The sequence below is a fragment of the Temnothorax nylanderi genome, unplaced genomic scaffold, assembly GCF_030848795.1.
Source record: "Temnothorax nylanderi isolate EJ_2023f unplaced genomic scaffold, tnyl_v1.0 TNYL_tig0468_pilon, whole genome shotgun sequence".
NCBI lineage: Eukaryota > Metazoa > Arthropoda > Insecta > Hymenoptera > Formicidae > Temnothorax > Temnothorax nylanderi.
The window spans coordinates 55,521-79,620 of NW_027249530.1; the positions used below are offsets into that span (position 1 = coordinate 55,521).

The 24,100-nt window shown below is 41.5% G+C and overlaps 1 protein-coding gene and 1 long non-coding RNA gene across 2 annotated transcripts in view; one reads left to right on the forward strand and one right to left on the reverse strand.

Moving 5' to 3' along the window:
• The window catches only part of LOC139783092 (venom allergen 3-like), a 54,219-nt gene extending 39,070 nt beyond the window's left edge, over window positions 1-15,149 (forward strand). Inside the window, exon 5 of the mRNA XM_071722218.1 lies at window positions 14,836-15,149. Within this exon, the coding sequence (XP_071578319.1) occupies window positions 14,836-15,007 (172 nt within the window). The 3' untranslated portion in view covers window positions 15,008-15,149. The remainder of the gene's footprint in view (window positions 1-14,835) is intronic.
• On the reverse strand, window positions 1,305-1,736 carry LOC139783094 (uncharacterized). Its single transcript, XR_011721115.1, has 2 exons — window positions 1,520-1,736; window positions 1,305-1,451 (listed from the first exon to the last, which is right to left on the reverse strand). It is a non-coding gene; the product is annotated as an uncharacterized lncRNA (long non-coding RNA).
• Window positions 15,150-24,100: the final 8,951 nt, after the last annotated feature.

Below are 24,100 nucleotides of genomic sequence, written 5' to 3' on the forward strand. Positions count from 1 at the left end.
TGAGTGACAAGAAACGGTTAAGTGACGATGACGACGAACGACAACGAACGGTTCGAGAACGGTTGTCGGACGGCTGTCGAACGGTTCAAGAACGGCTCATAAACGATTACGAGCGGTTCAGAAACAGCTACGAACGACGCAGAAACAGAAACGGCTACGAACGGCTAAAGAACGACGACGAACAGCCAACGAAACGCTAACGAAACATGAGACCGTTAAAATCCGATGTGGATAAAAATATCGAAAAGCGACGGTTGGTGGACGAATTGCACGCACCGGCGAGAAGAAATTTTCCCCGCAGACATGTCATAGTGCGAGGGTACGACGACCTGTGGCAAGCTGACATCGTCGAGATGCGCCCGTACTCGCGTTTCAACGGAGGCTACCACTACATACTCACCGTCATCGATATGTTGAGCAAGTACGCGTGGGGCGTGCCGCTCAAGGGTAAAGGCGGCAGCGAGACAGCCGACGCTATCGCTGAGATAATTCGAGATAGCGGGAGGTGCCCTAGTAATCTACAAACCGACATGGGGAAGGAATTTTACAAGGAATTCTCACCGACGTGCAACGTCTCGTGAGAAAACACGGCATCAATCATTATTCCACGTATTCGGTGATGAAGGCATCGGTCGTCGAGCGATTCAATCGCACGTTAAAAAACAACATGTGGAAGATGTTTACGCTCAATGGAAATTACAAGTGACTCATGTCAGATTACAACGCGCACAAGCATCGAACGATCGGCATGCGTCGACGTTACCCCCGCGATCGCCGAAAGACTCTTGGCTACGGTGTACAGCGCGATAAAGATCGCGGGCCCGGCAAAGTTCAAAACGGGCGACTCGGTACGCGTCAGCAAATACAAGACAATTTTCGAGAAGGGTTACACGCCGAATTGGACCACCGAGATGTTTAAGATCGTTAGAGTGCAGCATACCAATCCCGTAACCTATCTAGTCGAGGACTATCGTGGAAAATCCGTCGCTGGAGCGTTCTACGAGCACGAGTTGCATCGCGCGACTTATCCTGACGTGTATCTCGTGGAGAAAGTACTGCGCAGGAGGGGCGACGAGGTATACGTGAAATGGCTGGGATTCGATGGATCGCACAACTCTTGGATACACAAGGACAATGTGATTTAATTCGTGAAAACTGTATTTTTATTCTTAATAAAAATAATGATACATGTGAAGTGTTTGAAATATGTAATACATATAAAGTATGTAAAAAATATATAAGTCAATAAGCTCATACGATTAAATCAGTCAGGAAGAAAAGAGCAATTGAGCCGCAACAAGATGTAAGTGTTGAAAACTATATTATAAATAATTGACAAACGTTTCGGCCCATCATGGGGCCATCCTCAGTGTCGATACATATTCTTAAAAATTAACGCGACAGAACTTAATGATACTAATCCGCAACAGTGTTGATTGCAAAGAGGACCACTGCAAAGATAGTGATATATATGTGAAAAGTTACAAAAGGTATTATAGAGAGAGTATCAAATACGTACATTAGGAATATGTTTCCTTATATTGCGGAGTCATTTCGATGCTGATGTGTTACATTAGAGTTAAACCGACAATTACTCAGCGACGAGACATCGGGCTCGTATATATATACAAAAGGAAGGAGCGGGGGAGAGGGAAAAACGGAAAGGAAGGGGAAGTACGAAATCACCTGGGCGGGAACAAACTAAGAACAGGGAGATATTCTGCCGATAGAGATTCCGTGTCCTTCTATTTATTCAAAGGAGATGTCTGTCGTTTTATATATAACATCTCGGAGATAAGTCTCTTGCGAAGAGATGGCTCAGTGTCCAAAATCTCCACATTATCCCAATCAAAATCATGATCGGTTTCTAAACGATGGCAAGAAATAACCGAAGGGGAACCTGAGTTTTTGTTAATGTTTGATCTGTGTTCCTTGACACGAGTTTTCAACTGTCTCTTAGTTTGTCCCACATAAGTCGCTTCACACTCTCTGCAAGGAATTTTATACACTACGTTGCTATGTGCCAGTTTGTCCAAATTATCCTTGCCTGTTTTGATGAATTTTTTTAGAGGGTGCGCGACAGAATAGGCCATATCCAGATATAGGTCTTTCGCAAAGTTTTTAAATCTGTCAGACACGCACTTCACGTAAGGAACTGTAAAGTATTTCGTCTCACAAGTTAATGATGATGAAGCATCCTCACCTCCGTTTTTACGCTGAAATACTTGTCTCAACCTGTTTTTTATTGTGGAAAAAATAAACGGTAACGGGTAACCGTTGTCCAAAAGTATTTGAATAATTAAATTGAAGTTTTTTCTGTGGAACTGAGGATGCGAGATCAACACTATCTTGTCCACCAGACCGTATATCACGCCCCTTTTGTGTGAAATTGGATGGTGTGAGTGGTAATTAAGGTACCTACCGGAGAAGGTGGGCTTGTGGTACCAATCGAAAATGAATTTGTTCTCTCTCACCATCACAATGACATCAAGAAAATTAAGTGTGTTATTCACACTGATTTCCAAGGTAAATTGTAGTATCTGATGAAACGAGTTAAAGATTTGCAATATGCGATCAAAAAATTCCGGAGGCGCTGCCATAATAACGTCGTCAACATATCTACGAAAAACCGTTACGTGAAAAGGCAGCAATGGAATAGCCTTCTCCTCGATATCTTGTAGTGTGATGTCAGCAATGATTGGTGAGAGAGGGGAACCCATGGGAGAGCCGAAGATTTGTTTATATATACGGTTGTTGAAACTAAAAAAAAGTGGAATTTAACACTAAACGAATGCCTAATATAAATTCGTCTTTCGGTATGTCAGTCCCCTTAGAAATAGAGTCCCATCTTTTAATTATACTGTTAATGGCAAGTTCTATGTAAAAAATATTCAATACAAAATATGTAATACATATAAAGTATATAATAAAAAATATGAAATACACATATGTAGAATATTTTTATTAATATCCTTCCATTAATATAATACATACATACATACATACATACATACATACATACATACATACATACATTTATATGTTATACTACTACTACATTATATTACGTTACATACATATGTCATGTTATACTACTACATACATTACATACATATATACATATGTACATACATTATATTACATATATTGCATACATTACATAGGTGCATACATTACATACGTGCATATATACATCCATACATAAATTATACTATATACATTGCATACATTATATTACATCAGGCCCGGCACTTTTTTATTGACGAGAGGCATACCATAAGCGTTATCTACCGCGTAATCACTCGTGTCAAACCTGACTATATCACGTTTCATGTTCTCATACGCGTCGTCGCACTCGATATGATAAATCAGACTGTCCGTGTCGGTATACATGATTCTACACGAGTCGCGGTATAGGGGAGACATGTACTCGTGGTGAAATTCGTATAAGCACACCTTCGACATGTCGAGGATGCACATGCCGACGTAGATCGGTTTGTCGAATTTCACCTCGAGTTTGCGCAGTTCGACGGCTACCAGATTTTCGGAAAACACGCTCCTGCTGTGGAAATTCGGTCGCGCGATCATTGCCTCTGCGCCGTATCGTCCGTCCCACTTTGTCAGTAATTTTACATCGACGTGTGATCGCGTACATTCTCCATCGTTTTCCCAAAAACCGCGTTATTCATTAATTTATATAAATTTTTTTCGAACTCATTTTTGGCCTGTGTTCTAAATTTTGTATTGAGTTCGATGTAAGCGCGGAGCCACGCAGATTGAGCGAATTGCAATACGCGATGTATTTTTGTGACGCGAAGGCCGTGGCGCGTGCACTGCTGCAGATTACGATAATGGATGACATAACGCTCCTTATCGTGCAGCGTGGCGAGAAGTTTGTCCTGCCGTTTGCCGGGCGGTTTATCGCGCATCGGACAGAACGGTAGGTCAGCGTGCGCGTCGTGTTTATCCTGCGGATACTCTAGGTCGACCTCGAGAATATAGCCCGTAGGCGAATCCAAAGCGATCGCGCTAAAGTCGAAATTTGACACGTCTTCGACCCATCGAAACTCCGCGTAGGGCAGTGGCTGACACATCGCCCAGCCGTACAAGTTGTTGACATCGAAGTACATTAGGTACGACGACGGTTTCGATGGATCGTACGACTGCATGTACTTGTTGTTGGCCTGCGCGTATCTGTTTGAACACTGACTCAGGCCGCCGCAAATACCACGTTCTATAAACATGACCATGTCAATGTCGGTCAGCAGTTCGAAATTGACACACGTATGTTTCAACATGGCGTCCCACGTAAAGCCTGGTAAAGTGTAGTAGTACGCGGGATCGAGTCCGTAACTCGCGATACAGCTGTCGCGGAAATTTTCAAACACGTCGGCCAACAGCAAGACATCGGTTTTCAGGTATAGGTCGCTGTATTCGCCCAGGGTTCGAACGGAGAATCGCTGCCATACGTTCGCGGCGTGCGCGTAATCGCTCTCGGATACGGTGTCACCGGTCAAGGAACTGTAAAATGAATCGCGCGGCGGTAAACACGTATTCTCCAGCTTTTCGATGCTGTCCACGTATTCGTATGGAAAGACACCTTTTCGCGTCAATAATTCGAAATCGTCGTCGGATAACGCGGAAAATTTGGAACGTATAATTTTTAACCAGAATGATAAATTTCTTTCGCCAGTACATAGAATAACAATTAAAGTAATTTAAATCGACCTGACTGGCAATATATATAACGTCTTTCCGATATGAACATTGAAAAACTGTGAGCCAACTTGGTTTGTCGGATTCACACAGAACTTTTTTTTTCGGATCAATCATCGAGACATTATTAATTTCGACCATGGGTTTTGGTCAGTTGATGTAATTTCTAAATTAAATAGTTTAAATTTTTATTGCGAAAAAATATTACCCCAGCCAGGGTTTGAACCTGGAACCTCCCGTATACCGTGCGGGTGTCGTGCCAATTCGACCACTGGGGCTGTGGTAATATTTATTGCAATAACAAACTACTAGGTGCGCAACTAAGTTTCCGGGTTTTTTTTATCAATAAAAAATGGAAAATTTCAAGAGAAATACAAAAAATGGTTTATTCAAAGTATCGTCCCTCGCTAGCTATACATTTTCGCCATCTCTCTGGCAATACATGAATACCGCGACAATAAAACGACGCGTCTTTGGACCGAAACCATTCATCCAACCAATTTTGCACTTCTTCGAAATTGGTCAAGTGTAGCCCAGCCAAGCCATGCGCCATCGACCGGAACAAGTGATAATCGGAAGGCGCCAGGTCTGGCGAATACGGCGGGTGCGGTAGCAGATCCCATTTCAGCGTTTTGATGGTGTCCTGGACGATGGAACTGCGATGGCACGGAGCGTTGTCGTGCTGCAATATTACTCGTTCGTGTCTCGTGTCCCATTCTGGCCGTTTTTCGAGCAATGTATGGTTTAAATTGATCAGTTGTTGTCGGTAGCGATGCCCATTGACAGTTTCGCCCGGTTTCAGCAGCTCATAGTACACGATTCCTTTCTGGTCCCACCAAAGCGCTCCTTGTCCTCAGTATCGAAATCGCCACTTCTGAAGCGTTTAAACCAATCTTCACAGGTAGTTTTCGATGGTGCATGTTCGCCGTAGGCCTCCTCAAGCAAACGACGTGCTTCAGCTGCATTTTTTTTTTCAAGTTAAAGCAGAAAAGCAAAGCTTCCCGCAAATGCTGTTTATTTGGCACAAAACTCGACATCTCCGTTGTTAGAAAAAATATTTTTGCGTTGCGATATGTGTTTATATAACGACTGGTTATTGTTAACAGATGTCCAAGCTATAACTTCAGACAACTTCAGACATGTAAATCGAGTACATGTGTTATTGGTGCCATCTATGTGTGAAACCCGGAAACTTAGTTGCGCACCTAGTATAAGATGGAGCACCGATTACTAGGTCGACGGAGTATAATAAACAGAATGATAAATTTCTTTCGCCAGTACATAGAATAACAATTAAAGTAATTTAAATCGACCTGACTGGCAATATATATAACGTCTTTCCGATATGATATTTTTTCGCAATAAAAATTTAAACTATTTAATTTAGAAATTACATCAACTGACCAAAATCCATGGTCGAAATTAATAATGTCTCGATGATTGATCCGAAAAAAAAGTTCTGTGTGAATCCGACAAACCAAGTTGGCTCACAGTTTTTCAATGTTCATATCGGAAAGACGTTATATATATAGCCAGTCAGGTCGATTTAAATTACTTTAATTATAATTTTTAACTTATGCCAATTTTGCAAGACTCGTGCTCAGAAATTTGTACGAGTCGATGAATCTTAATTTTATATCGCTTCGCGAATCTGATCTTTCGGCGGTATCTTTCACGTGTTTAGTGAATGAGATGTACTTTGCCTTTGTTATAGGTAGTACATCGACTGAGCCTTCGAACGCGGCAGCTATCTCCTTGATAATAAAGTGTGCGTCATAGCCCGATAGATTGTGAAAAATGACTGGAATGAAGTGAGAATCCTTATAATTTAGATTGCACGTCGAATGTGCTGGACCTCTATAACGCCCGATCAGGTGGCAATGATCGCGTACACGATTATCATTTGGCACGAACGGTTTTTCGCAAATGTGACATTGCGCCGCGCTGTGAAATGTCTCCCACTCGTCTCGCATTAGGTCTACCATGCATACAATGTCGGACAAGATGTTCTTTACGCGATGCGCCAATCCTTTGAGTTCCTCGGCGAACCACGCGACGCAGTCATTATCGCGACGAAATCGATACACCGATAACGTTTCATCATACGAGCACTGTACGTAGTATCCTATACTACATACCCGATGACGTTGATAGGCGTATGACGCGTGTTCCGTCTCCGGTTGTGTCTTCTTCAGCACGCACTCCAGATCGGTATACACCACGAAGGAAAGTCGCTCTTTCCTGCTGTGGTTCTTAAAGCTGAGCCACTTGTTGTCCTCGCTCGGTAGTCTGATAGCGCAGTCGTTTACCTCTCGGCAGTCTGCCGTGTGAGACTGCAACTTGTCGCTCGAACTAAAGTAGTGAAGACATCTGCAAAAAAAGAAACACAAATATTATAAATTTTTTTATACACAAAATATAAAATATTCTATATTATTAAAAGAAGTATAGGTACTTACCGATCACAAATGTACTTTGTGTGTCCATGTTTATTAATTTGCGAGTTCACGAGGCGGGATAGATTCTTGATCCACGCAAAATGTCCAACATTGTTGTCTCGTGGGTCCTGCACGTATAGCAAATTGACGTGTTCATCACTCGTGCGGTCGGTAAGTCCTATTGGAAGATGTTTGACTGTCCCTCGATGGTATAGACATTGACTGATATATCGTTGAGTCGTTCGAACTGTTTAATTTGACTCAACGTCATTGGAAATTCAATGTCTCGTAAATTCAATACCGTTGTATAATGCGGGTATGATGATTCCAGATCTGAATTTCTTTCGGCTGGATGCAGAGCAGCCGTCACTGCCCACGCAAAACACGCATTGTCCATTGATCGCACATTGATCACCGCTCTCTTCGTTTTAATGTCTTGAGGCAATTTCAAGTGACACCCCGCGCGCAAAGGATTGTACCTGTTGACGTTCACCGTCAAATTGAGGATTCGCGTCAACGCCCACCCACTGTCGCGTTCCTGGAACTCCTCGAGGGACGCTAATGTGGGCTCGATAACGTGTCGCTCGTACCACTCGCGCAAGATCGATGTACGACAGAGTTCTTTGTTTTTTGTGTTCAGACTCTTATTGGCACGTTTATCACCCGCCACAAACTCCCCGTTGAACGCGGTGTTCACTTTGACACAGTTATGTGTTTTTATAATGTCTCGCACTCGCTTGCACACTACGCTGCAGGCGTCTTTCAAAAACTGTCGCGGTTCTATATGATCTGTATTAATTACCGCACCGGTCATTATCCGCGTTTCGAACGCGACATCGATTTCTCGCCATACGAGTTCTGCCGCGCGCGTGTCGCCACTGTTACCGGTGTTCGCATAATCACCACCGCTATGGATAAATTGTCTTTCCAATCGCGACTTCGCACCCTCGAGTCGCGCGATTCTGGCAACCAACGATTGCCTCTGCCCGATCGAGAGCCGCGGACGTTTGGCACTACTGCGTGTCTCGAGCTGCTCGACAAATTCCGCGCATTGCAGCGCCCATGTGAAAAATTCACCCACGGTAGCGACTTGGTCGGACAGCTCCAATAGATTGCGTTTGGTTTGCTCCACATGTTCCATGTTTGATCACTTTCGTACTATTCTTTTATTATATCGCTTCACAGACTCTCTCTTACAGAGCAACGTGCACGTGATAATGTTCGATCATAAAATAACGAAGAAACCGCGATACTTTTCGACCGATGTATTTAATTTAATTTAATTTAATTTAATTTAATTTAATTTAATTTAATTTAATTTAATTTAATTTAATTTAATTTAATTTAATTTAATTTAATTTAATTTAATTTAATTTAATTTAATTTAATTTAATTTAATTTAATTTAATTTAATTTATTGCGATGCTTATAGTGGGGATACAGTCGTGGGGAGTATAAATATGTAAAGAGAGCACGCAAATGGTGAGGCATCAACACGCGTTGTTTCCAAGCCTACCAGTGGAGAACAATGTTAAAATGTAAAATAGACATACAAAGTGGTGGATTCGCTCACGAGAATAAAATTTTAAACTTATATACTAAACTTATATACTAGACGCGTAACATACAACTCGCACACAGATGCGCACGTGTGCGCGTTAGTAGACACGACATCGTGTAAGCAAATTAGTGATGCGCAGGTTGAGATGCATTTCTGGTAGGAAGTGCAGTCGACAAAATGAAGGCGGACGTAGATGTACGAAAAGAAGACAAAGAGGATAAGGATCTTATGGTAGAGGGAAGGTCATTGAAATATTTGACTGCACAGTAAGAGAAGGAAGCGCGAAACTTGGCAGAGTGATGCGATGGAAAGGAAAGAAGGTCAGGGTAACGAGTATTCGGGGCGTCATTGGTATGGAGCACGGAATTCAGATGCAAGAGACGTCGAAGGTACGGAGGAGTATTAGAGTGAAGGAGACGGAAACCAGGCAACAGAGATGAAGCACAAAGCGTTGTTGGATTTTTAGCCAACAGGAGCTAGAATAGAGTGGGGATATGTGGTCAAACTTACGTACACCATAGGAGAAGTGGAGACATAAATTCTGAATGTATTGGATACGATTTAGGAGTTGTTGGTTGAGTGCTGGAATATAAACGACGTCGGCGTAGTCGAAGAGTGAGATGACAAGCGATTGGATAATATAAAGCTTTTGGGAGGTGGAGAGGATGTGCCGGAAAGGATAAAAAAGACGAAGGCGAGCAAAGGCAGCTCGACATTTTACGTCAACATGATGCTTAAACGACCAGGAAGGGTCAGTGTGAACACCAAGTATTTTAATTGAGGACGATAGAGGTATAGGCACAGAGTTCAAAGAAAGGTCAAAAGAATCAAGCTGAGCTAGAAGGACTGAGGAACCGGCAATGAGAAGTGAGGACTTAGAAGGGTTAAGATGCAGTGCGTTTGAGGATGCTCATTTAGCTACAGCTTTGAGGTCATCGTTTAATGCAGAGATGGTGGCAGAAACGTCGGTTAGACGGAATGACTTGCGCAAAATCACGTCGTCTGCGTATTTTAGAAGCTCGGCGAAAAAAGGAGTGGAGGCCAGATCAGCAATAAAAATGATGAACAGTAGTGGACCGAGCACGGACCCCTGAGGTACGCCTGATAGAACAGCGCGAGAAAGGGAGAAAATAGGTAGAGGATTGTACAGAAGGACGCGCTGAAAGCGGTTTAATAGGAACGATTTCATGAAGGACAAGGCAAAGGGAGATAAGCCGTAGTACTCGAGCTTAGCCAGAAGGAGATGAGGGTCGACTGTGTCGAACGCCTTCGTGAAATCAAGTGTAATCAACGCTGTGAGGAGACCTGAGTCGAAACCACGAAGGACTGAGTCAGAGAGGTGGAGAAGTTCAGTTGTGGTGCTGTGCATGTATCGCTCTCAAATCATACTACTGCGGCTCGACGCGCTTCATTCCTCGTTATATACCCTTTGCCCTCTCTCTCGCTCCAACTGATTTTTGAAAGATCTTTTCCTTTGTCTCGCGTACTGCGTAGATAGATTGTTTAGTCTACGCGATAACACCCCCTTTTCCTAGAAAAAATTTGTTTACGGCGCCCGCGAAACATGTCCCGACAGGTTCGATGCGTCATTGACTGTCCTTCGCTGAATACTTTAATAACATAAAGAAAGCAGCTATAATTTCTTTGCGTGCATGTCCATCCCTACCTAAATTTTATCATCGCTTCGATGCGGTCGATCATCGTCGATGACGTCATTTTTTCCTTTGTCTCGCGTACTGCGTCGTAAAAAATAGCGCGAAATTGTTTAGTCTACGCGATAACACCCCCCTTTTCCTAGAAAAATGTTGTTTACGACGAACATGTTCCGACAGGTTCGACGCGTTATCGGGTCGATCATCGTCCCGATGACGTCATTTCTTCCTTTGTCTCGCGTACTGCGTAGATTGTTTTACGTACTGCGTAGATAGATTGTTTAGTCTACGCAATAACTACCCCCCTTTTCCTAGAAAAAATTTGTTTACGACGAACATGTCCCGACAGGTAAAAAAAATTTGTTTACAACGAACATGTCCTGACAGGTTCGACGCGTCATCGACAAAACACGCTCCTACGCAGCGCGCTATCGAGTTAGTCTTACCCATTGTGCGCCGCCTAGCGGCGTCGTTGCGAACGTACCCCGCGGCGCGACGCGCACCACCACGCGAATCCCCACGCGGACCCCGCGGCGCGACGCGCACCCCCTACGCGGACCCACGGCGCGACCGCGACCGCGAACGCGGACCCCGCGGCGCGGGTGAGTCATCCCGGTGAATCATCTCGGCGAGTCATCCCGGTGAGTCATACCGGACATGACTCATCCCCCCTTCCCCGCGTAATCCGATATCCTTGTGTAACCCGATACCCCGCCCCCTCCCCCCTCCCCCTCACCCCCGCGTTATCTCCTTGTAATCTGATATCCTTGTGTAACCCGATACCCCGCCCCCTCCCCCTCCCCCTCCCCCTCCCCCTCACCCCCCGCGAAATCCGATACCCCCTCCCTCATCCCCCTCGGAGCTCCCTAGTTAGAATCGGCCTATACTAACTACTTAAAGCCTTGGAAGGTGAAAAAATTTGCACTAAAGGCCGATGGTCACTGTAGAGGGTAAACTTACTCCCGTATAAATACTGATGGAACTTTCGGATTCCAAATATTATCGCATAAGCTTCTCTGTCTATTTGCGCGTACTTTTTCTGCGTACCCGTTAAAGTTTGTGACGCATACTGTATAACACGCTCAGTACCATCAGGATAGCGATGCGATAGGACTGCCCCGACACCGTAAGGGCTCGCGTCCGTAGCAAGAATGAGCGGTAACTTCGTATCGAAATGTACTAATACTGTGTCGCTTTTAAAATGATGCTTAGCGTCTTGGAAAGCTCGCTCGCATTCACGCGACCATTTGAACGGAATGTCCTTCTGTAGAAGGGTATGCAACGGTGTAAGAATTGTACTTAAATTATTTATGAAACGGCCATAGTAGTTAACCATTCCTAAAAAGGAACGTAACTCTGTTACATTTTTGGGTCGTGGCATCTGGTCAATTGCCTGCATTTTTCCAACAGTTTTATGTATGCCTTCTTTATTGACTCTGTATCCGCAATATTATATACTATCTTTGAAAAATTCACTTTTCTCTTCGTTGATACGTATATTAGCATTGGCTAGGCGTTGCAACACCTGCTCCAGACGTTTGAGATGAATCTCATTATTAGATCCGATAATCCTGATATCGTCCAAGAAAACTGAAACACCGTCAATTCCTTGTAATACATTCTCTATCTCGCGCTGCCAAATTGCAGGCGCAGATGCAATACCGTACATGAGCCTAGTGCTCCTGAAAATATCTTTATGTGTATTCAACGTTATTAACTCGCGGTCTTCCTCACGAACTTCCAACTGTAAGTAGGCTTGTTTCAAGTCTATTTTTGTAAATTTAGTTCCTTCTGCCATTGTCGCGAATAACTCGTCGATGGTAGAAAGAGGATGCTCATCCACCAATAGGTTAGAATTAATCGTTATACTAAAATCGCCACACAGGCGTATTTTATTATTTTTTTTAAGTACGGGCACGATGGGTGTAGCCCACCGCGATGTATTTACTTTCTCAAGTACTCCGTCTCGTACTAGTGCTTGCAACTCCTTCTCTACTGACGGTAACAACTTAAAAGGCACAATTCGTGGTTTCAAAAATACTGGAGTTGTATTCTCCTTTACTGTCAGTTTAGCTTGAAAACCCTTAATTTTTGTAGATTCCGTATGTAATTTATTGCGATAGCATTGTGGTATCTTTTGTAATCTAGTTTGTATAGAAGCACATGTATCATTAATTGTATTAATCGAAAGCTGCAACTGTAATTGCCTAATCCATTCACGTCCCACTAGAGGCTCGCAATTCACGGTAGAGACGTACAAATTTAGCTTGACCAGATTGCCACGCCACGCGACCGATACTGAAATTATCCCGACTACTTTTACCGAGGTTTTGCAAAAATTGATTAATTGTACATTTGTAGATTGTAACTTTTTATGCGGGAAATACCTTCGTACTGTATCTGTACTGATTACCGAAACTGCCGCTCCACTGTCTACCTCGAAACGCAGTAATTTACCTTCAATTCTACATGTCTCGTAATATTTTTCACGATGATCTGTATGTTCCAGTAACGCATTTTTCTCTACTATATTCGTAGTCGCATGTTTCGCTGCAAAACAAACTTTCCGCAGGTGACCTGATGTCCCGCAGTTAGTGCATTTAATACTACGGTCTAAAGAGCACTTATTCGCAAAATGGTTACCACCGCATCTAAAACAAGAAATATTAGTACTCGCATTTACAACAGGTTTTTGAACATTAGGTTTACCGACATTATTTTCGCTCTTCTCCTTGGATGGCTTCTTTGCCGGCTTCTTTTTCCGTAGCTGCTTCTTCTCTCCTTTGTTGCTCTTGACACCCAGATATTCGATCGCCGCTGTCCCGTGTGTAGTTGACGAGCGTCTTTTTCTGACAACTCCATCGCTGTTGCAACCTGGACGGCTTTATCGAAGGTTAGGTCCCTCGTTTCCAGCAGTTTCGACTGGGCCCGTTGACTTGTCAGGCCAAAGACAAACTGGTTTCTCAATGCTGTCTTCAAGTACGCACCAAAATTGCAGTGTACACTTAACTTGTGCAACGCAGCCACATACTCTTTAATCGTTTCTTCTTCTTTCTGCTTTCTCTGATAGAAACGAAAATTCTCCGCAATCTCCAAAGGTTAAGGCGCGTAAAACTCACCAAAGCTGGCGATCAATTCGCCAAATGTACTCGTATATGGATCCGTCGGCGCCATCCGATTACAGATCACGTCAAACGCTGTTGACCCGACGTAGTGTAATAAATATAACACTTTCTGATCGTCCGGAATTTTGAAAATTTTAATCGCGGCCGTGAATCTCTGTAGCCAACGATTCCATTCGGTGGTTGCTGGCTCGAAAGTGTCGATTGAGAAACTTCCATGCACCACCACTTCCGCCATTTTGTCGAATTTCTTGAATTACGTATCGAATTGTATCGAAAAAAAGTATGTACGCACGTATGTAGTTCGTATGTAAGCACGTATGTAGACACGTATGTAGGCAGGTATGTATACTCGTATGTATGTTCGTATGAAAGTACGAAAATCGAGGTAAGGACAACGCACAATGTCTGCTGCTGTACGTTGCACGTAACCGTAACGCACGCAGCCCTCGTCTTTTCTTGCACACGACGGCGTACTCTCCTCACCAGCCTGCTGCCAGCGATCCCATCCTCGTCGCCATTCTTTGTTGTGTAGGTGCTGGTAAATAAGATCGAGTGAATGCTTCTTAACACTTTACTTTATTCGCTGGCGCGTACAATATCGGAGAGCACGACCATGCACGTGTCGTTTCCGTTTGTGTGTGTCCCGGAAATCCCCGCGCGGTAATCGGCGAGTCCACAACCGACGATCGTCGTTCTACGCTACTCATTGGTCGCGCCCGCAGTGGCGCCGCAACTCTAATACGCGCGGTTATTTGAACCATATGTAATCACACAACAGATATTTTATTCAAATTTAGTACATGTAATATTAAGAACCATTTTCCAGTACCAATAAAACATTTTCAGATTCACTAGGGGCGTGCGCGTATGGGTATTCATATTAAGTTCTTTTAACTATTTGAGAAAATAGCACAACATTGTTTTTTTCCAATTTTAACAATTTTTTTTTAATTCCTGAACTAAAACTCTACAAAAACTGCCTCTAGTGTTTTTTTTTAAACGATGCGACTGGAAAATAATTTTTAATACATGTACGCATACTGAATAAAATATCTAAACTTTTTCCAGATTTTTTATATTTTTATATTTTTTCACAACTTTGACACCCTGTATTTTAAAAACAAAGTACTTGAAGGCATATGTTTATAGGACTTTTTCTTCCTAAAATAATAAGCCACAAAATATCTCTTTCAATTTTTTGTACTTAAGAAACATCCTGTATATAAGAAAAAATTGCGCGTAAATAATATTATTGTATATACACTAGTAATGATCATAAAATACCTCTAAAAACGCATTTATAACATATTTTTCAATGTGTCTGTAAAATAATTTATTTATAGATTTGATCCGAATACAGGCCACTATACCCAAGTGGTCTGGGCTGACACAACAACAATAGGCTGCGGACTAATAAACTATAACTCATACGGCTGGAATACGAAATACCTAGTTTGCAATTATGGTCCAAGTGGAAATTGGATCGGTCAGAAAATATATGAAATTAAATATTAAATCCGATCGAAAGATTAAAGATGTAATATAAAAAGTAATGGCACGAAAAAAAGTGGAAAAGCAAATAAGAGTTGCAATATGTCTTGTCAGCAGAAACAGATAGTTGCTAATGTTATAAATATAATGATATTAATAGAAAGCAAAATAACGTTTTCTTCTTTCTCTCCATTTCTCTCTCCCTTTCTTATAGGTACCCTGGCGAAAATAAGAAGCTTTATAAAGCGTTGACAACCGTTCAATGAGGGTTTTTTAGAGGTTGGACGTTTTCAAACTTTATAAGAACGCTTACACAACGCCGTTGGGTTTTGAACGCTTCCAGAACGCTTATAAAACGCTGTATATAATGTTTCATGAAAGTTCTGGAATGGTGAGGCTATGCTTTTCAGAGAACGCTCAGTAAACGCTGAAACGCATTCGTGCAGAGAGTTTGCTGTCAGACTTTTCAAACATGTTGAGGTTGTCAAATAACGAGTTGCACAGTGCTTTTGTGAATAAAGGAGTTTAATGTAAGAGAAGATTATACACGCGCTAAAGAACCGACAATTGCTTCGGTATGCGGTGAACAGCGAAGTGCGGCTATGCTACGCTACGCGCGCAGAAGGTAAAAAAGGGGGGGGCGCTCGCGAGAGAGAATAGGTGGCGCATAAGTATACATGCAGTGCTTGCAATCGTTAAAACAGAAAGTCTCATCGCGCTAACGAATCCTTTGGCGGGAACATAAAATAAGAGATGAGAAATATCCTCAACACTCCCACCTTTCGAATGCCTCTATATTTTATATGCAACTATGCCGATCTTCTCTCTTATGTTCTGAAATATATCTCGGCTTAATGCCTTTGTTAGAATGTCGGCTAGTTGTTCTCGACTACAAACATACTCTACATCAATGTCTTTGTTTATATACTTCTCACGCACGAAATGGAAGCGAATGTCGATATGTTTAGTCTTCTTGTGAAATTCTGGATTTCTAATGAGCTTGATAGCGCTCTGATTGTCTACTCTTATAGTGATTGGTTTATCATATCGACAATCGCTCTCACTTAATAGTTGTCGCAACCACAACGCTTCTTTTGTCGCTTCACATGCAGCGATGTATTCAGCCTCGGTCGTACTAAGCGATACTGTTTTCTGTCTGAGCGAGCCCCAGCTTATTGCTCCATTAGCCAAAAGAAAAATGTATCCTGTGGTAGAACGTCTAGTATCTAAATCGCCAGCGTAGTCCGAGTCTGAAAAACCATGCATGTACTTATCCTCACACATACCATCATATAGAATTCCCATATTGGTTGTTCCTTTCAAATAACGAAATACATTTTTCACGGCGTTCCAGTGTTGCCTATCATAACATGTTACAAACCTACTCAGATAATTTACAATGTATGTTATATCTGATCGCGTGACAGTTGATAGAAACATTCCCAGATAGCAATGCCTGATGATCAGATTTCATCACGTCATGATCTTCTGATATTGATCGAAATGTGATGTATGTCTTGTGATCATATTGTGATGATACACATCATGAGTACAAGTTAACATGTATATGAGGAAATATATGAGCTCAGATATTGACGTTACTTAGCCAACTCATGATAATCACATGCTGACCCTGGTGGAAATAATTTTACAACAATTACCACGAGCGCTAGTACCGCACGCTGCCGCGACGCGGCTATACCACGCGTCACTTTCTCGTAATCCAAAATCATCACGCGCTAGTATAAGAGGCGAGCTTGTGAGAAGCCTAATTACAATGTTCTTTGCTGCAGATCAGCTTAAGTGATACCTCTGGTATCACATAGTGCAGAGGTGATCTGCGAAGCAATTTTTGATAAATTGTTGGATACGTCTTACTTATTTATTTACATGTTTTTAAATAATTTTATTAAGTATGAAATATTTAAAATTGTTGTCATTTCTTGAGCTTTATATGCACACAATATGCAGTATTTGATTGAACATTTATGTGTTCATTATTTCACTATTTTGTAAACTTTTATAGATTTCATAACATGTCTGCATTCTGAGAAACATATGAGCCCGCATCTGTGTCTATTCTTGCCATCATGTTTTTAATAAACGTGAGTACAATATGTATTCAGAACGAACACATTTTGCTATCTGGGATTAAAGCACCTATTGCTTGCCGATACGGTATATTCTCAATATCCGCTTCATATTCATCGACTGAAGTTAAACAGGTACCCAAATCTGCAGGAATGCTCTTAACTTTACAATCTATCATATTAAATTTCCGAAGAATGTTTTGAACATATGTGGTCTGATGAATAAAAATAGATTTTCTCTCTAAGTCACGAACTATTTCTATTCCAACGTAATTTTTCGCATCGCCTCTAGTTATTCTAAAACTCGATTCAAGTTCATCCATAACTGCATCTATCGCTTTTTGTGATGTCGATAGAACGATACCGTCATCTACGTAAATTATTAGGTAAACTTTACTGTTCTCAAAATTTCCTATATAAATGCACGCATCTGCTTTACTTGGCATGAAATTAAATCGTTTAAGAGATGACTTGAACTTACTATTCCATGATCGCGAGGCCTGCTTTAGACCATATATTGATTTCAGCAATCTACAGACCTTATTTTTATCTAAGCATGTTACTCCGTCCGGTATGTCCATATAGATTTCCTCTGTCAATTCTCCGTTGAGGAAGGCCGTCTTCACGTCAAATTGTCCGATCTTCATATCTTCTTGTGCAGCACGTGCCAGCAGAGCACGTATCGAATCGTATCGAGCTACAGGTGCGTATACTTCTTGGTAGTCGATGCCTTGCCTTTAGATAAATCCTTTTGCACACAAGCGGGCCTTGTATCGATGAGTGTCTTCATGCGAGTCGTACTTTTTCTTAAAGACCCTTCTCGATCCAATGGTCCTTTTCCCTTTAGGCAGAATTTCAAAAGTCCACGTGCCATTTAGTTCGTGAGCTTTAAGCTCTTCTTCTATTGCTTCCTTCCAGTTGTCAGCATCTTCGAGTGACGTGGCTTCTTCATATGATGATGGTTCGTTAAACTCAGTTATGTTTGCTTGATAACGATTCGGAAGTTTGATGGTCCCTCTGTCTCTCAAACTTTTGATCCTATCTTGATCAGGTTGTTGCACTTATTGAGATTCATCGTCTTCACTGGGTTCATTATTCTCACGTTCTCTACGATTATCTCCATTGATCTCTTTATCAGGGGTCAAATTTAATGTAGCCTCGTTTTCATCATCCAGGTCATCTTGCTTTCGATGTTCCGTCTCATGGATCACAACATCCCTCGATACTATAATTTTTCCAGTATGTGGATTGTATAATCTATAGTTGCGTGAATCACCTTGATATCCGACTAAGATTAATTTCTCCGCCTTCTTGTCCCACTTCCTCCTCAGTTGTTTTGGAACATGGGTGAATGCTTCTGATCCAAATATTCTGATGTGATCAAGAGATGTCTTCTTGTTAGTCCATGCTTCATATGACGTTATCCCTTTGTTGCTCGATGTCGGTGTGCGATTCAAAATGTAACAGGCTGTATTTACTGCTTCTGCCCATAGCTTCACCGGTAGGTTTTTCGCATGCAACATAGCTCGTGCACTTTCAACCAGTGATCTGTTATCTCTTTCGGCTCGCCCGTTCTGCTGGGGGGTGTACGGAGCCGTTGTTTCGAGATTGATTCCTTTTGAACGCAAGTATCTCATCGTCTGCTCGTTACAATATTCCTTGCCATTGTCCACTCGTAGTGTCATCACATGCCTCTGAAACTTGTTCTCAACAAGGTTTACATAATCTTTAAGTTTATCCAAAACGTCGGCCTTGTGTTTAATGAAGTACACGATACGATAAGCAGTACTGTCATCCTTGAAACTTACGTAGTAATCTGATCCTCCCACCGACTCTTGAGATATTTTTCCACACACGTCGCTATGGATTAGCTCGCCAGGTTTCGGTTTCTCATGTGCATTTGACTTAAATGGAAGTCGGTGTAGTTTACCGTATTGGCATCCCTCGCAGAATAAATCGTCCGTTTCCTTGACATCATTCGGCATTGAGTCGTTGATCAAACCATCTTTGTGCATTTGACGAATATACTTGTAATTTACGTGACCAAGCCTTTCGTGCCATCGTTTTACGTTAGATGTGGTCACCACATTCGCATTATTTCTCGATCGTCCCTTAAAGAACATGTAAAAGAGATTATTATTTTGTCTCATACCGTACGCTTTTAATGTGTCGTCCAGAAACAGTTCCACTGTGTTATCTTTGAAGATCACTTTGTAGTCCTTTTTCATGCAAACTCCAACTGAGAAGAGGTTCTTCTTTAAATCTGGCACGTATAACACGTCTTCCAGTTTGCCATCAAGCCATTGACCATTTACGAGCCTTTTCATATGTACTATGCCATGACCTGACACTCTGCACGTTGTTCCATCGCCTAGGGAGACATATTCATCTTCATGCGTTCGTAAATCAGACATCCAGTCAGAGCGGAATGTCATGTGCTTAGATGCACCGCTGTCGAGGATCCACATGTCTTCCATTGTAGAATTTAAGATTTCCTTTTCCATAACCTCTGCTGAAAAAGCTGCTTCGTTATTTGCGTCGCTGTTCTTCTGTTTTTCTTTATCTTTATTTCCTCGTTCTTCTGTTTCCTTCTTTTTCTTTCGACAATCTCTCATGTAGTGTCCTTTTTTATGGCAGTAAAAACATTCGACGTCCTTTTTGTCCTTATGGCGTTGTTGTTCTCTTTTCTCCGTTATCTTCGGTTGCATTTTGTTTGATTTTACACTCATGGCGGCAAGGGCGCCACACGCTTCTTCGACCGAGCCGAGCCTTCCTTCTTCCTTGATGAGACGCTGTCTAAGTCTATCTAGCGTTTGCTGTTCGCTATCCACGCTGTCCCATGCAGTAATTAATGCGCTGTATTTGGCGGGCAGGCTTCCCAGTATCTTCGCCATAATTGTAACATTCGAGATACGTTCACCGAGATTGCATAATTGGCGCGCCATGTTTTCTATTTTTGCTACGTGTTGCACAACGCTATCATTTGGCGCCATCTTGTATTCGTGAAACCATGTCATTAAAAAGAGTTTATTCGAGTCACTTTTCTGCTCATGCACGGCACTCAGTTTATTCCACATTTCAGCTGCTGTCTCACACGTCAATAGATATTCAAGCTGTGATGTCTCTATTGTTGACGACATGATTACCATGGCCTTCGCGTTACCTTTATCCCAGTCGTCTCTCTGCGCTGCTTGTCCCTCCTCAGGACGTTTCTTCTCGCCCGTGACAATGTCCGTCAATCCTTTTGCAATGAACATCGCCCTCATTTGGAATTTCCAGGCTTGGAAATTTGTTCCGTCGAACTTTGCGAAGCTTCTCAAGTCGATCGAGTCAGCCATTTCGATTTCGAAAAGCAACAGTTCACTACCGAAATATACGAGATATTTCCTTCAGGTTCACGTGCGGATGTGACCTGGGCCCATAACCTGTTGAGGTTGTCAAATAACGAGTTGCACAGTGCTTTTGTGAATAAAGGAGTTTAATGTAAGAGAAGATTATACACGCGCTAAAGAACCGACAATTGCTTCGGTATGCGGTGAACGGCGAAGTGCGGCTATGCTACGCTACGCGCGCAGAAGGTAAAAAAGGGGAGGCGCTCGCGAGAGAGAATAGGTGGCGCATAAGTATACATGCAGTGCTTGCAATCGTTAAAACAGAAAGTCTCATCGCGCCAACGAATCCTTTGGCGGAAACATAAAATAAGAGATGAGAAATATCCTCAACAAAACATTTAGCAAACGCTTTTCCCAACGCCGTAAGACAAGCGTTTTCACTCCGTTCAGCAAACGCTCTTCCGATGTGGCGAATTGTAGAGGCGCAGTGAACGTTTTGTAAGGCGTTAACGCAAACGGCTTGGAGACGCCCAAGAAACGCTTTTCCCGACTCCGTAACACAAGCGTTTTCCCTCCGTTCAGCAAACGTTCTTCTAACAATGCCGCTAGGCGGCGCATCTTTCTCGCATTTAAAATACATCCAGCCGCGTATATAAAGCAGACCCCCTGCGAGCCGAAAAGCAGATTTTAACATTTAACGCTCTTTACGCCGTTTCTTCTAACGACAAGAGTAAACGCCCGTTAAACGCTCAATAGAGGCTGCACGCAGTTTTCAATGATGAAAGCAAACGCTTTCGACTTATTAAACGCTTAACAGAGGATCTCTAAATGTTTTAAAGAACTCTCAGCAAACGTCATACGTCATGTAAACGCTGTGCAAACTCTCAAAAACGCTCACAAACGCCTTTCAAACGCTGCAGCGTTGCAATTTCTGCTCTACGAATTCTCTACTGACCGTTTCTAAACTTTCAACGAACTTCCACAAACGCTCATGTAAACGCTGTGCAAATTCTAAAAAACGCTATATACAAACGCCTTTCAAACACTGCAGCGTTGCAATATCCGCTCTACGAACTCTCTACCGTTTCTAAACTCTCAACGAACTTCCGCAAACGCTCACGTAAACGTCAAACAAACGTTTATGAAACTTCTCATTCGCCAGGGTATTGCTTTCTGTCGATTTACTTTCTCTGAGAAAAAATCGGTACATCGAATATATGCCAATACAGAAATCTAATGTCGAAGACTTTGCTTGTGAACTGTTATTTGGGACCAATAAAGATATAATTTTCTACTTAATATAATTGCTCTTTATTATAATCTCTTATCTTTATCTCATAAAATTATGTTTATGTTTAATCTTCTATAGTAAGAAAAATATATTAGGCGACTTCTATCCCTTTCATTTTATTTTAGTTTAATATCTTAATTGAAATAATTTATTTTAATTTCTTAAACCATATTTATTACAGCGAATTCAGTCATTCGCGCTACTCTGTACTGGTGCACACGTAAGGCTACTATATGTGTTAGATAACTTCATGTATAAAAGTCTTTATAGCACATTAAAGTAGAGTTAATGCATACTTATCTCTTTCTGCCGAATTTACTCTGAACCACACGCGTGACTCTTAATTACGATTAGATAACTTTTTAAATAAATACATTACTATATAATTAATGTTTTGCATACTTGCAATAAGAGATTTATTGTTTAAAATAAAAAGTCACAATTTTCTAACTAAAAATCACAATAATTTAGTTTATTATAAATTTTTATCTTGCTGATTTAATTTATAAATCTAATTTATAAGACACATCGAATATATAATAAATAAAAAGTCGATGTATGATAACCAGTTTCATTTATTTTTAAATAAATTTAATTAATTACATCAATTTAAATGACCAGGAATCCTTGGTCGAAACACGGTGACGATTCGTCACGACGATTATAATCGTTGCCACGATTATAATCATTGCCAGTATATAGTCAATTAAAAATTCTTAATTGTTTTAATTAATTATACAAAACTTTACAGATATGTTACATGTACACCGATATTCATATATGTACAGATACGTATAAATATCTACATCTATGCGAATCACAAACTGGTAAGTCCCTTTAAACATTCTGTATTTATCACACATTTTTATATTAAGTAATTATTATCTTACTGTCAGCAACGAGCTGTCTCGTTAATGTGTTTGTCAAAGAAAATCCTTTCTCTTGTGTAAAAAATATTAACATAGTCTAATTCCGCTATCTTATACATAATTAAATAGCTAATTTTAATAAATCAATATTAATGTAGGAAGCAAGATCCCCGAGATTTGCGTTCGCCCCTTTAATCGATTTATCCAACTATCGCGAGCGTGCGATTAATAAAAAGAGCGCGTCGCGAGGGCAACGGATAACAAAAGCGTGTGGCAAAATTCGAGTCAGTCGTGGTTCGGCTTTGAATTTTAAAAGACGTCGCGTGTTGATCTTACAAATTTGGGGGCTCGTGCCAGGATTTGAGCCGAGACAACGAGTGCGTCGTCACGTCGACGAGGAGTAGGCGTCTTGTCGCGGGTGGTGTACCGCGCGAGTGCTACGACGAAGAAAGCGTTTCGTCGCGGGTGGTGTACCGCGCGAGTGCTACGACGGCTTCGATGAAGAAGGAGTCTCGTCGCGGGTGGAGTACCGCGCGAGGGCTACGACGGCTGCGTTTCGCTATTCACTCGCAGTACTGGCAGCACTGTGCGAAGACGACGCGGCTATCATGGAGGCAAGACGAGCGAGCGAAGACGAGGGGGCTAACATGGAGGCGCACGCAGGAAGGGGGCGCGTGAACGTGGCGGCAATAGCAGATGAGTTACTCATACCCACGGTCTTACATACAGGTCTGGAAACTTCAGTGGTGGGGGTAGGTCGCTTAGTGAAGTTGTTTTTATGTCATCTAATAGCCACTAGAGTCGTTGCGATCGATGTTCGCGCGGTGGCGAGGGACGCCGGAGGCCGGGGGGGATATCTGTCATATGAAATTTGGCGGAGTGGTTTTGTGTCTACTTCGTAGTCTCGACATTACGGGTTCGAATCTCCGTGCCCTTAAGTTTTTTTTTTTTATCTTTTCACAAAGCAATGTGATAAATAATAATGCTTTAAATATAATTTAAGACTATAAATTAATGAAATATGTATATATAAAATAAATACGAGTTTTTATTCTGAAAATTAAGAACAAATAAAAATATCTTTTTATAAGTTTATTTTTATCCTTTTTCTTTTATTTTTGTGGGTATTCCAGGTTGTCAATTCAAGGTAAGTATAACGAATAAAAATCAACTCTTTCATTTTATCTCCTTTTATTTTATTTTTTTAAAATTCTTGCAGATATTTTAGTTTTTAAAATCAAGTAGATACGAGAGAAAATATAAATCAATCCTTCAATTTTTGCCATTTTATTTTATTTTTTACAGGTATTCCGAAGTTGAAATGGACAGTGTTTGGCTGCATGCAAGAAAGTATCGCAAGGTAAGAAACGATGATATTATTGAGTTAGGGTCAAAGCACGTAATATTGCGTAGCAATATATGACTGTCATATAATTGACTAATGAATAAGGTGCTTAACGTTTCGCTTACGTAAGCACCTTATTCATTAGTCAATTTGGACAATTTTTTCTTAACAACAAATTTTTTTTTCAGTT